Below are 12,692 nucleotides of genomic sequence, written 5' to 3'. Positions count from 1 at the left end.
AGATCTCAACCATTGCTGTGTTAAAGCATAGCCTAGTACATACTAACTGCCACTCAACCATGTCTTTCCTTTCTCTTCTTTCTTTCTTTATTTCCTATTTCAACAGCTAGAAACTCTTATTGGCATCTAAAATCACTAATCTCTACCCATTACCATTTTTTGCTAATTTACAGTGATAACTGTGGCTCTGTTTTCATTAGGAGATGAAAGCCGGGAAATTAAAAAACAAATTACAGGGATGAGAAGATTACTGAATGACAGCACTGGAAGAATCTATCAGCGAGTTGGCAAAGAAGGAGAGAAACTGAAGGAGGAGCCCCAGGATTTAGACTTAGCCTGGGCCCAGCGCCTGAATCCCCCTGCAGAGTCCCAGACAAGCCTTCATCCTTCACAGAGTGGTGCATGGAATGAATTATCACCCCAGGCTAGCCATTTTTCAGGGCAATATGGAACTCGGTCTAAAACGTTCCAAAATCAGACACGAACCGTGACATCCAATGGTATGATCTACATTAGATACTGAGAATAGTACTTTCTTTTTCTTGTACTGTACTGAATTTCTGCCTTTGTTCCGATGATTTATTGTACCACTGCACTGAAACCAGTTATAGTTCAGAGTCTACAAAATGAGCACATAGTTATCACTTTGAAAAGGTGCGAAAGTGGGCACAGTGCGTTCTGCTACCATCTGTCTTAGGTTTTACAATGGGTTCCTGGTGAGAGGACAGAATTACTCAATTCTGTTATATAGACTTAATTTCTGTATAGAACTTATTAAAACAGCTTTTGCCGTTGTTGTTAAATTCACAGCTAATTAAATGTCAACTGCTACCACTTCTCTTTGCGTTGAGTAACATAGTACTGTTGTGACACCGCTTGTGGAGCAGGATTCTGCTGACTTTCATGAGGTGATAGGATCAGGCTTATAACTGACTTCTTAACTTCAGGTACAAAATCCAAGTGTTGCCCTAGGCTTTTATTCTGATGGGACCACTGGAGAAAAGATGTGATGGAATCCAGTTATGAGTAAGGTGTACTAGAGGATAGTCCATCTTGTCCTAGTGAAGAATTCTACTCTAAAATAGACGGTAGCATGTCTTTAAGTGTTTTCCCTCTATTATTTTAAGTAGCAAAGAATGGAAATTTTACTGCTGGTCTTCTGAAGGTCTTCCTTAACATTCTAAATTCAATTCAGAAAGCGCTTCCCCCGATATTCAATTCTAAACTTCAAGGGTTGTGAGTTTTTTGTTTGTTTGTTTGTTTGTTTATGATTAGAAGGGTATCTCAGTTCTAACAATTTGAAAATCACAAGTTTTGAGACTGCATCTGAAAATATTATCAATTTCCAAGTGGCTCCAAAGGTATTCGTGCTTTCTGTATAGGGATGCTGCTGTGTGTTCTTACCAAAAAGCACACGTCTTCATTGCTGTTATTATCCCCTATGCTGTACAAGAGGAAGTACAACCCCTGCGCTAAAAAGCTTACAGTCGTAGGTTTCACAGGATTGACTCTTTCCCTGTATAGACAATGATTCACCCAGATGTACTGGGTGACCTAGAGAAAGATGTTGCAGTAACTCATTTCATAGCTATGCTAGTTTTATTCATTTTGTAGTACCGAAAATAGTTGAGCTTTTTAAAGAGATGCAGTAATTTAGAAGCAGATCTAGAGGAGAGAGGAAGACGCTTGAGTGGATTTAGCGTTATTAAAGTTTTAGCATCAAAGTTTAGGGGGGAAAAAAAAAGTTACACTCTCAAAATCCCACCTTAGCAACGTTTTAACTGTGGAAGGACCTGAAATTCACTGCACATCTCCCTCTTTGGCCTGAGCTTTTCTGGGCACCTGCAGGGACGGTTCTCTGCGTGCACAGAAATGCCCAAGCCTGTACAGCTTAGGTGTCTAGTTCCTGGATCCAGAAAGTAGGCGGAGCAGCACCTATATCCCCTTAGGGGCCTGATTCAGCATGTGAGCCAAAACGTGTTGACAGAATTGGGCCCCCTATGCAAGAAAACGTCATCCCTTCAAGGAGCAAGGGTTTATCTGATTTGTAAGCTGTCCAACAGGTTAGAACAGTCCCTGAGAAAGCTGAGGACTTGGGTTGAGTGGCCTCCTCAGCTCAACAGGATTAGCGCCCAAATCTTCTGTCTCTCAGGGAAGTGTACCAGGGTGAGCCTGGGTGGAGGCACCTTCCACGCCTCCCTCGGCAGCTGCTCTGCTGCAGAAAGGAATGCAGTCTTTAGGCTATTACATAAAGGAGGGTGTGGGCCCTCTCCCCTGGCCATGGTTGAAAAGGCAACCTGCGTAGCTCTCAGAGAGCAAAAGTATAGGTGTCCACCTTCAGTGGGATGTTCTGAATCCTGCTGGACAGTCTTGCTGCTTGGGCTCCAACGTCTGATCTCTGGCAAGTGCGAGTTGCTGACACACCTCTGGGCTGCAGGCAAGCTCTAAGCCATTCCTCACCCAGCGTGCAGCTCTTCTAGATAGCCTCATGCGCGTCATTTTCCCCCAGCCTTTGTATTGGGAGCCTCAATGCCTAACTCAGGATTTTAGGTGCCATTCAGAGGACAAAGTCCTTAACTTTTGGTAATACTGAACTGCACATCAAGAGAGATACTGCTCCTCGGTAATCACTCACTGCGGCGTTTAAACTCTTGTGAGCAAAACTGTTTAGACAGGCCTGATAGCCTAAGGTAATAAGCTTACTTCATAGGTCATCATTAGAGAGCTGTCCAGGCATCTCTAGCAAGTGGTCTGAGTCTGGAAGCTGCTTCTGTCCATTGTACAGGCCTTATGTAGGAAGCCAGGGTCTGGGAGGCTTACGCAGCTGGCTGTCTGAATGACTCAAATTTGAATGGTAGAATGGTATGGCAGGCATCTGCCTAGTGTAGTTACCTACCTGCATGGTAAAGGTGTATCAAGGAAAGGCTGGAATGAGTGGAAGACCAGTTTTCTGTGTAATAGATGTTGGTATAGAAGGCAGTGGAGGAAAAGATATTAGCCAGAATAGCCTAGGAAAGAAAAGGAGGAATTGGGGGGTGGGGCGAACAGGACTAGGCATTGCTACTGTAGAGGAAAGAGTAGAAAGGTACTTGAAAAACACAGTGATTTATTCCAAATTGATTTTAAGACAGCAGTTCTGCAAGTCGGGATTTAAGCTGAAGCCTGTTGGAGCTACGGTGATCAGTAAGCCTACTCAGAGTTTGAGACTAGCTAGTTAGTCGATAAACTTGTAGAATCTGGGTCTAAAATATTTTAGTTTCGTTGCTTGTGTTCTGTAGCAAGTCTGGCAGTGATGCAGCAGCTGAGCAGCTTTTTGGTTATGCCAAGGCTGTTCTCAATGGGTTGCACTTGCATATTTTTGCAATGCAAACTTGTAGCCATGTTATGTCGGGTAGAATTTACCCTCAACAGATCCATCTGCAAGAACCACGGCCCTGGGCTACTTGGTGCTCACATAGGGAAAGCAACTAATGTATTTGTGTCTTCTCCTTCTCTAAATCATGCAAGCCGGTATCAAATTCACATGCTGGCTAGCTTCCAAAAGGAGGGAGGTGACTCTTTAAAGACTCCTTCATAAAAATAAGAAATCTGTTCTCTTTTTGAAATTAAAAATTGATTTATAACAAATTGAAAACGGTTGCTTTTTGTCCTCTAAAAATGATAAAGATAGTGCTTGGAAGAATGACTGAAAACACTCTACAAGATGTTTCTTACATCACAGTAGCTGATCAGAAGAGGGAGGATAGAAGTAAAATAAAAAACCATCATGAATATGTATGAAGTCAGTAGAACCCTGCTTTGATTTGAAATATTGGTGGTCTCTTTTCCCATTTCCAGTACCTATACTAGATTTACACGGGTAATTTCTGTCAATGCTAATGGGGATTATAATGTAAATCCCCCATGCCTCAGTGGGAAAATAGACCCTCTGGTTTTCCGTCAGGAGCTTGAGTGCCTGCATTGCTTTCATTAGGAATGCATTATATTGCAACAGGAAAGATGTACAGGTATTTACTGATGGAATTTGCTTTGTCTGCATTTTTACATGTAATTCACCACGATGTAAAGTCTTTGTTAAAAAGAAAACAAAAGCCAACGTCCGTATCCCCTGCTGTAGTCTTTCAGATATTATTTGCAGAGGGCCACTAAAATGCTGGATTCTGATCGAGAGAGAGGACAGGCCTCGTCCTACAGAGCTTATTAGTTAAAAGCAGCAGAGAGAAACAGCAGGGAGAAAGCGCTGGAGATGCCCGGAGGAAGGGGTGATTAGGATCTTCTTGCTATGTATTTCTCTTATTAAAACTCTCCACATTTGCTGGGCTTCCATGTTTGTGAGAAGCAGGTATTCCGTTTCTGGGATACCTGTTTGCCTTACTCAAAGGCAAGGACCTGTGCTGGTACTACTGAACTTGAAAGTAGCCTTGAACCTCATCTGTTTCAAAAGTCTATATCTAATGCGTAGGTAAAGGGTATTGTGGAGTCAAGTTTAGGGACTCTGACTAATCTGCTGCAAGGCTAAAGATAGTATATTTTGTTCCTATATGCCATTAACAATGGGCTAACCACTTTATGGTCCATTTAAAAGATAAAATCCAGTCTGAATAGACAACATACAAAGGAAGGATGTTATCAAACTAAGCAGAGTCATACTGAGTCAGTAACCTGTTTTTGTTTTTTTTTTTGTTTTAATTTGAGGCTCTCGGCCTCTTTTCCAGATTGCTTTATACTTTTAAAAAAAAAAAAAAAAGTTAACATCTGAAACCTTGAAGAGAAGAAACCAATCAACCTGTCACATTCAAGTTCGGTAGATTTGCAGAGATTCTGATGCAGTGGTCCTTCAACTACTCCATTTATCTTAATGCAGAATTAATAGTTATGTCATGGATGATATTTTAAAATAGCAGCGTTTATAATTGCAGTCGTGGAGAAAGTCTAAATATCTGAGGAAAGGAGGAGATTGATACTCAGGAGATGTAAGCAATCTTTAAGTGACACATCAGTTTAGTTTCATGAGTAACTCACTCTTGGGAGGATAACCACCAATTTTCTCAAGCCTAATATATGTTGCCTCAGGTGTGAAGGACTGAATGGAAGGAGGTGGAGAACAAGTACTTGGGAAGGGAGTTCTGAGGATGGAGAAGCACATTGGAAGAACTAGAAAAGCAATCAATTCAAATGACTCTAAGCACATTTTTAAATTAGTAGGGAGTCTCCCATCTGGCCTCAGCTTCGAGCAGATACCACTAGGTGTTTTGTTGTATTTCAAAATTCGTATTTGTAGTATTAAAGCTAGGAATACAGTTACTTTAAATTGAAGCACAGGATACAGCTATTAAGGCAAAGCATGAAATCTCTGAACTGCTACAGCCTATCCTATTTCAAGGTCCTCCGTGTAAAACTTCTGGAAAGCAAGGCCATAGCAAAAGCATTGCAAAGGAATAGAAATAAAGGTATGTCAGTTCAGTTAAATACTAGAATGAATTACTAGAAAAGCAGAGTCTGTCGACCTACTCTGCTAATCCTCAAAGAGAAGCTATGGAAAACCTGTCTAGTAGGTCAGTTTTAGAAAACCTGCCATAGAAAACAATCCCATAGGAGCAAACAGAAGAAGAGATTTGAAAGCTTTCCTTCTGGTGATTCTTCTCCATTCTGGTTTTTTTTTTTTTTTCATTCTTTGAATAGAGAATTTTATTTTCATTCTCAATTCTTCACGTGATGAAGAGTCACGTGCAGCATTCAAGCAGTTTAAAAATTCTTAGACCCTCATTTAATGGTCAGTATAAACCTTTACTATGCAGACTGCTCTTCATTCTTTGTGAGGCTGTTCCGGGAGATGGGCTTTTTTTGTGCGTGATAAAGTGACTATGTTTATAATGAGGTTTGGTGCTATTGTTACTGCAGATGAACTAGCCTTACAATAGCGAGCCCTGCTGTGAGGAGTGCATTGTATTCACACTTTGTGTAGTCTTCTCCAGCCCGTGTAACATCACATTCCCTACTGTATATAATTGCATCTACTGGTAATTGGATAAAACCTACTGGCCTCCTCCTCTTAAAAGTGAGGATGTTGAAAAGTATTTGCTTTCTTGCTTTGGTTCTGATTTCGTGATTGCATATATCGATGTTAGGTTCAAATTCCTGATGGCAATTTCTGTTTGTTTTGTGTGTTTTTGTGTAGGTTACATTGTTTCCCCCCCCATTTCATTCCTCTCTTTTTCAGGAGAAATTCCAATGGCGAATTCATCAGTTGGACCAAACTGCTGTACATGTAATTGCCAGTCAACTCTACAGGCTATTCTTCAAGAGCTCAAGACCATGAGGAAATTGATGCAGATTCAAGCAGGTACCGTGATCAGTCCCTCACATGCATATCTATGACTAGCATCCTGTTTTTAGGAGCAATGATCAGATAAGCTAGAAGTCTCTCTGGAGGTTCAGGAGAACCTCATTTGTTGTCTGCTTTTTTGACGTGTCACTTAAAGTCAAATTTTCACAGGCTCTTTTGGAAATTTAATTTTTGATCCTCTGGGCCTCAGATGCTCACCTGAAACATGGGATATTATCTTGTAAGAGTCTTTTAAAGCTAAATTAAATAAAAGGCTGTAATGTAGTTAAGTACTCTAGTAATGGGAGTTGTGTGGGCAGGTTGATATGCCGTATCCCCTCTAGTTTTTGTTTGCTTGGTGTTTTCATTCAGATGTACAAAATGCTACTTTATCTGTTATCACCCAGTTCACTAATCTTAGAAGGAAAAATTAATTTGGAAGGCCACCTAAAATTATTGTGTAGCAGTTTTCGTTCAAAGACCTTTCGGGTTTCAGCTCCGCAGTAGCCTAAGCTGAGCTAGGTGCTGCATGCTGTGGCCTGTACCCTTCTTTGGGCTGCTTCTCCAGTCCTCTGTTAAGCTGTTTCTACTGGCTGAACTAGCAGATATCTGTTCGTTGTCTGGGGAGAACTAACGGGGATAGTTTTCCGCTAGGTTAGGAGCTGAAACAGAACAGTGCAGAGCCAGAGGAGCGCTAGAGCCAGCAAGATGATGAGACCATGGCAGCCAACAGTTAGGTAGGTCATTGTAGGCTGCCATGAAGCTGCAGCCGCTGTGCTTCGTAAAAATTAGTGTTAATACGAATGGGGAATTGGAGACATAGATTTTGTCAGTAGACTGAGTTCCCTGTCCATCGTGACTGAGGGGGGTGGAGCCACGGAGGTTTTTCTCCTAGAGTGGCTAGGTAAGACCCCTTTAAGAAAAGGGAGTGTTGAGGAATTATATGAAATATGGGTGGAGTGAAGGGGTGACTAAGCTCGTTGTGTCTGCTGTGTATAGTGCTTGGGTGAGCTAAGAGAAAAATCGGACAGGTTTTGTAACATAGTACAAGTGAAAATGCTTTTAAAAAAAGTCATGGGTTTACAAAGACGTACGCGAAGGCCCAGTTTTACAGTCTTTGCCTGGACAAGGAATTCTTTACACAATTGCACTGATTTAATTTAAATTACGTGCCTGATTAAAAATGGCTTGTGGGTAAGAGATGCAGGACTGGGGTTTGTGTCAGAAGAGCTGGCTCCTCAACAGCAGGAGCATTTCTTATTTATTATGTACCTACAATATAAATACCTTGTTAATTAATGAGTGTCTTGATTAAATAGGCCTGGGAATAGTTCATAGTTTCTGGTATGTGTGAAAAATAGCTTTTGCAGAGAAAAAAAAAGCGTTTGCCGTTTTTGTTGCTAAAAGAAAAGAACCTAAAATGCAAACATGTAAGTGAAAGTGTAATAACTTATTTTGATATTCAAACACCCTTCTGTCTGAATGGCAGACTACAAATTACAACATTTTAAATCCCTGCCAGAAATGAAATATGCCAGAAATCATTTAATAAACAGCATCATAGGGGTTTTTTTTTTCCAGAGCTTTGTAGATGAGCACCATTTGTAGTTCATTTGTAGCTTGAGCGTCTTTCAGTTGGACATGGCAAAGCGCAGATACTTAGCACCTTTGGGGGTTTTGTTTTATTTTTTTTCTTCTTGACCTTGATCTTGTCAACTGATCCATACAGACAGATCCTTGTATTTGCCTGAGATTCTTCTTGAGGACTCATTCGCCTTGATACGGGTTCAGGATTGGTGCCTTAATCTATACAAATTTTTCTGGATTGTGAAAAATGCAAAATATTAATATGAGCGTAAAATAAGGTCTGTTAGAGTTCAGATATAACCCATGAACTCTCAGTTTCTCTATACAGGCAAAACAAACTGATATATAAATTTGAGTTACCTTTTTTTTTTTGTAGATATTAAACTATTGAATAGTATTTTCACTCGTTCTTGACATAATGGTACTTGAAATGTTCTGGCTGAGCTAATTAGCTTGGTGGCTGCATTCAGAAAGCAACTGTAATTGGATTAGCACTTGTGTTATCTTATTTTATCAGTAAAAGATGCTCAAAGACAATGAGGTTCTCAGTCTTTCAAGAAGGTATACAAATTAATCATTGCTTAAGTCCGTCATGTCAGCAACCATCCAGTGGTCACTAGGCAAAAGAGCCACGTACTCCTAATTTTCCTAAAACACTATTCATCATACCGCATAGTGGAGCTCAGTGTCATTATCCCCATTGTACCGATTGGAAAATTATGCAAAGGTGATAAAATGTAACTGTTTCACATGCACAAACAGCACTGCAAACGGTATCATTTATCCAGAAGATGAGTTCAGCGTGTCAGTAGTTTAATGGTGCATCTGTGTGGTTTTACATGTGTCTTTGTCTATAAATTTAATTCATTACTTCCTTTCATTCAGTTGGGACTCAAAACAGACAGCAGCCTCCTATTCCTCTGATTTGTGCACAAAAGTCGACAATATCAAGAAAGAGAAATAAAAAGAAAAAACTGCCCCTCAAAACCGTTGAACCAATTGCCATGAATAAGAAACCCAACACTGCAGAGAATGAAAAGAAGCTTTTGGCAAACTCTGAACGGTCAAGTCTGCAAGCAGTTGAGCCCTCCCTAAACCCAGAGACCCCTGTTTCAGGATTTGGAATTATCCTTGAATCAGCTTCATCAGATGTAAGTTAATGTTTTGATACGTGGCATGACAGGTGTTTAAAGCACTGACTAATTCAGGAGAATTAATGCTGATGTCAGCTTGCGATGTGTTCCCTCTTCCTGTTAAAATAAACTAGCAAAACTTGGGTGGATTTGAATGGGGATGATGGAGAGAGACCTGGGGAGTGCTGATGACAGAGTTGTTGGTTTTTTCCACTTTCATGAGCTCGTAGCTCTCTTGAATTTGAGGCTCCCTGTTGTTTGAGCTTGCAGTGGAAACTTGTTGCTCTTCATCTGTCTTGCTGCCAAGAGCCACTGTGAGATTGGGAGCTGTGGAAAGTGTTGCGTGTCTAAACGATTCACAACCCTGTCATCTGCTGATTAATGCATGTAGTCCACACATACGCCCTTATCCTGCCAGGATGGGTTTCTGTGCTTCGTTTTATGCCTGACTGGTCCCACTGGCCACATGGGACTGCTCACCTCCATAAACTTCATAGCCAAGTCTTTACTGAGTTGGGTCATTTAGCGTTCATCGCTGTGGTTGCCAGATGAAGAAGGCCTTGACACTACTGACGATGTCAGTGTGACTAAAGGGGCCAAAATTTGCTGTCCTTAAAATGGGTCCTTGCCACATGTAAAACTGCAGTAAGCATATTTTCTTGAGTCACAGAACATGTATACGTTTATAGAAGTTTCACGTAACTGGTGCCTGCTCGGCTTTGTGTAATGACCAAACAGCATCTTCTGAACAATTCACTGATGAGTAGTAAACTGATCATTAATTTCTCTAATATAATTATAATTTTCAGAAGGCAGGGGTTTTCTTTACTGTGAGGTAGAAAAACATAATTAAATTCTGTATCAGTGAGTGTAAATGAAAACAATGTTGCAGATAATTTTGTACCTTTCTGGAAGTGGGAACTAATAATAAAAAAGAGCAGTCATGATAATTCAGTTATATAGATGCAAGCCACACCACTAATTAGATTGCAGTGTCATGCCATAGTGTTTGTGCAGTGATATGAAGTAACTAGTTTAATGCTTTTTCAGAGTTTCTCCTCTTGTAGTATTATGGTTAATAATGTTTGAGGGAATGATTTGGGGAGGGGTTCATAATTTTTCTCCAAAATGTAATTTATGCTTATAATTTTTCTCTGTGGCGTTATTTTCAGCTTGAAATACAGATTTGAGAACAATTTTGTGCTTGCAATGGAATTTAATTTGGTTTTGTGGATGTGTTCCGTTGCTAGACATAATTCTTCGCACATGCCAATTTGCACTTAAAACAAACCTCCCCCAAAAACACGTGGCTCATAAATCAGATTCTCATCTGCCTTCCATGCTTTGGCCTGTTTGCCACAGTAGCTGGTTGAATATATTTACAGAGTCAGAACCCTAGGATAAACAAATTGATTTTGTTTTGGTTTGGGGAGTAAAACAGTTGAGTTCTGAAAACAGATATATCTAACAGTGAAAATAAAATGTGACCTTAAACATTTTGAGCAGGCTAAATATAGTAAATTCTTTCAGAATGAATGGTGGTATTATCTTTTTCTGTTTATTCATAAGTATCTCTAGTACGCTCATGACCAACGTGTCTGAGTGCCTAAAGAAACTGAAAGACATTTTACACAACACTATAAATGCATATTCTTTTTAGAATATTGCGTGCGTTGTCTGTAGTGTGTTGACGTGTCGTGCCCATGCCAGTACTACTGCCTCCACTGTTATTTTCTTCACTTTTCTTCCACTTTAAGTTGATCTCCATTTCATTTGTTTAGAAGCGAGGCCACAGCGCTAAAACTAGGGGAATTAGTTTGGATTTGTTGAGACGTGAAAATGCCATTTATGGAGATGGAAGGAGGTCTTGATTTGGATCTGTGGCACCAATTCTTAATCTGGCCCATGAATCAAATAACCTGCTTTTTACATGTAATGATCTGTTACTCTTAGGTAAACTTTCTTGTATTTGTTTTACTGTTACAACATAAAATTTTTGTAAACTGGTTAAGGCTTTGCATTTCTAATGAGTTCAACATCCTGAAATGTCTGGGATTAAATCTAATTTGCTGCCTGCACAGCAAAAGCTTGTGGCCTTCAGGTCTTATTTATATCATTGCACATGAATAGTTTACCCACCAGTTCTTTATGCCATGATCGTTATCTGCTAACAAATGCTTTTTCTTTGGACAAATCACGTTCAAAGTGATCATAAAGCTCAATTAGGTACTGATTGTCTTTGATTGAAGAATAATTTGCTACTAAAGGAAAGCAAGAAGAAATCAGCGTTTTACCTTCAGATTATTTCACTGTTGTTCAAATTGTTTCATTTATTAAAAACAAAAAAGTCGCCACTGAAATAATGTTGACTCCTCTCTGCTGATGCACAGGTGAGCTTTGAGATGTGTTTTTCAGCCATATAAGTGAGAATGGCTTGTCTGTGCTATGCTGCTTATATCACCGAGGTCATATTAGATTGCTAAGGTAGGAACCAAGACCAGAGTAACAAAATAGCATAGGATACCTTCATCACCTTGGCAACTGCATTCGGTTTTCTGAGTGACATGAAGTAGGATTTTTTCCCAGGTTGTAAACTTGGCCCACGTTTATTTATACTTGCAAATCTTTCCCGTCACCAAAAAGTTTAGAAGTAACACATATTAAAAACCTACCTACACCAGAAGATTGTCAAATAGAGTAACTCTGGCTCTGTTGCTGGATCTGGCATTTTGAAAGTTCTCAAGGTAAAAAAAAAAAAAAAAAAAAAATCTAACACTTTTCATCTAGACCAAGCTGAAAAGCTTCTGTGCTTTTTAGGGTTTTTTTTTTAGTATCTGTATATTTCAAGATTCTTCATCCTGGCTTTTCAAAGCACTGTAATCTTCAGCTTTTTATGTATATATGTCACAATGCATGTGCATACCCAGTGGTAGGATATGCTTTGAAAATATTCTGCTTGCTGTAACTCTCCTGCTATTGCTTAGAAAAATCATAGGAAAAGAGTTGCATGACCAAACCCTACTGAGATTAGCAGCCCTTCCTTCTAGCCAGACTCAAGAAGTTTGCAGGTGTTTTGATATGAGATGGCATTTGCTCTTGTTCTGTGAACATCTTTGAAAATGCACCTATGCTGTTCACTGGTGGATATATTTTTTTACTTAAGGAAGAAAAACTTGTTAAAAGCAAGCCTGTAATGTTATCTTATCTTCTTGCATCATGACCACTGATTTTTTTCTGTTGCCTTCTTCCAGATAATATCCTGAAAAATTGTAGTCTTTTCATGATGCGTCTTCGTTCTAAATATATAATTATTCCATACAGACACCCCATGCAAGCATTATGTGGCACAGCCATTGTACTAGAAAGTACTGTAAATATTGTTCATGTAATTTCTGATATGTATGGGCAGGGGCAGCAAAAAAACCTCTCAGTAATGGGACTTACTTGAAGGCCTTTGTCTGCTTTGGCCCACGATGTACTTGAGATGACTCTACTGAAATACAGGATGATTTTCTGCCTTTCTCGTTCTCTTCCATCTTGCTTTCAGGCAGTAGCTTAAATCTGTGATTTACCATTGAGGGTTTTTGTGCTAAAATAAGCTGTTTATATAACATCACCCTGTTCTCGGGATGCATTTTGGGGGATAT

The 12,692-nt window shown here is 39.8% G+C and overlaps 1 protein-coding gene across 2 annotated transcripts in view; it reads left to right on the top strand.

The window, feature by feature from the left end:
• BEND7 (BEN domain containing 7) overlaps positions 1 to 12,692 on the top strand; it is a 46,697-nt gene that overhangs the window by 13,890 nt on the left and 20,115 nt on the right. For both annotated transcript variants that reach the window (XM_068916075.1, XM_068916154.1), the window contains exons 3-5: positions 201 to 500; positions 6,221 to 6,343; positions 8,798 to 9,063. In XM_068916075.1, the coding sequence (XP_068772176.1) occupies positions 201 to 500; positions 6,221 to 6,343; positions 8,798 to 9,063 (689 nt within the window). The remainder of the gene's footprint in view (positions 1 to 200; positions 501 to 6,220; positions 6,344 to 8,797; positions 9,064 to 12,692) is intronic.

Source organism: Struthio camelus, chromosome 1 (assembly GCF_040807025.1).
Source record: "Struthio camelus isolate bStrCam1 chromosome 1, bStrCam1.hap1, whole genome shotgun sequence".
Classification (NCBI taxonomy): domain Eukaryota; kingdom Metazoa; phylum Chordata; class Aves; order Struthioniformes; family Struthionidae; genus Struthio; species Struthio camelus.
The sequence above is the reverse complement of the archived record's forward strand: the minus strand, read 5'-3'. Positions and strand labels throughout refer to the sequence as shown.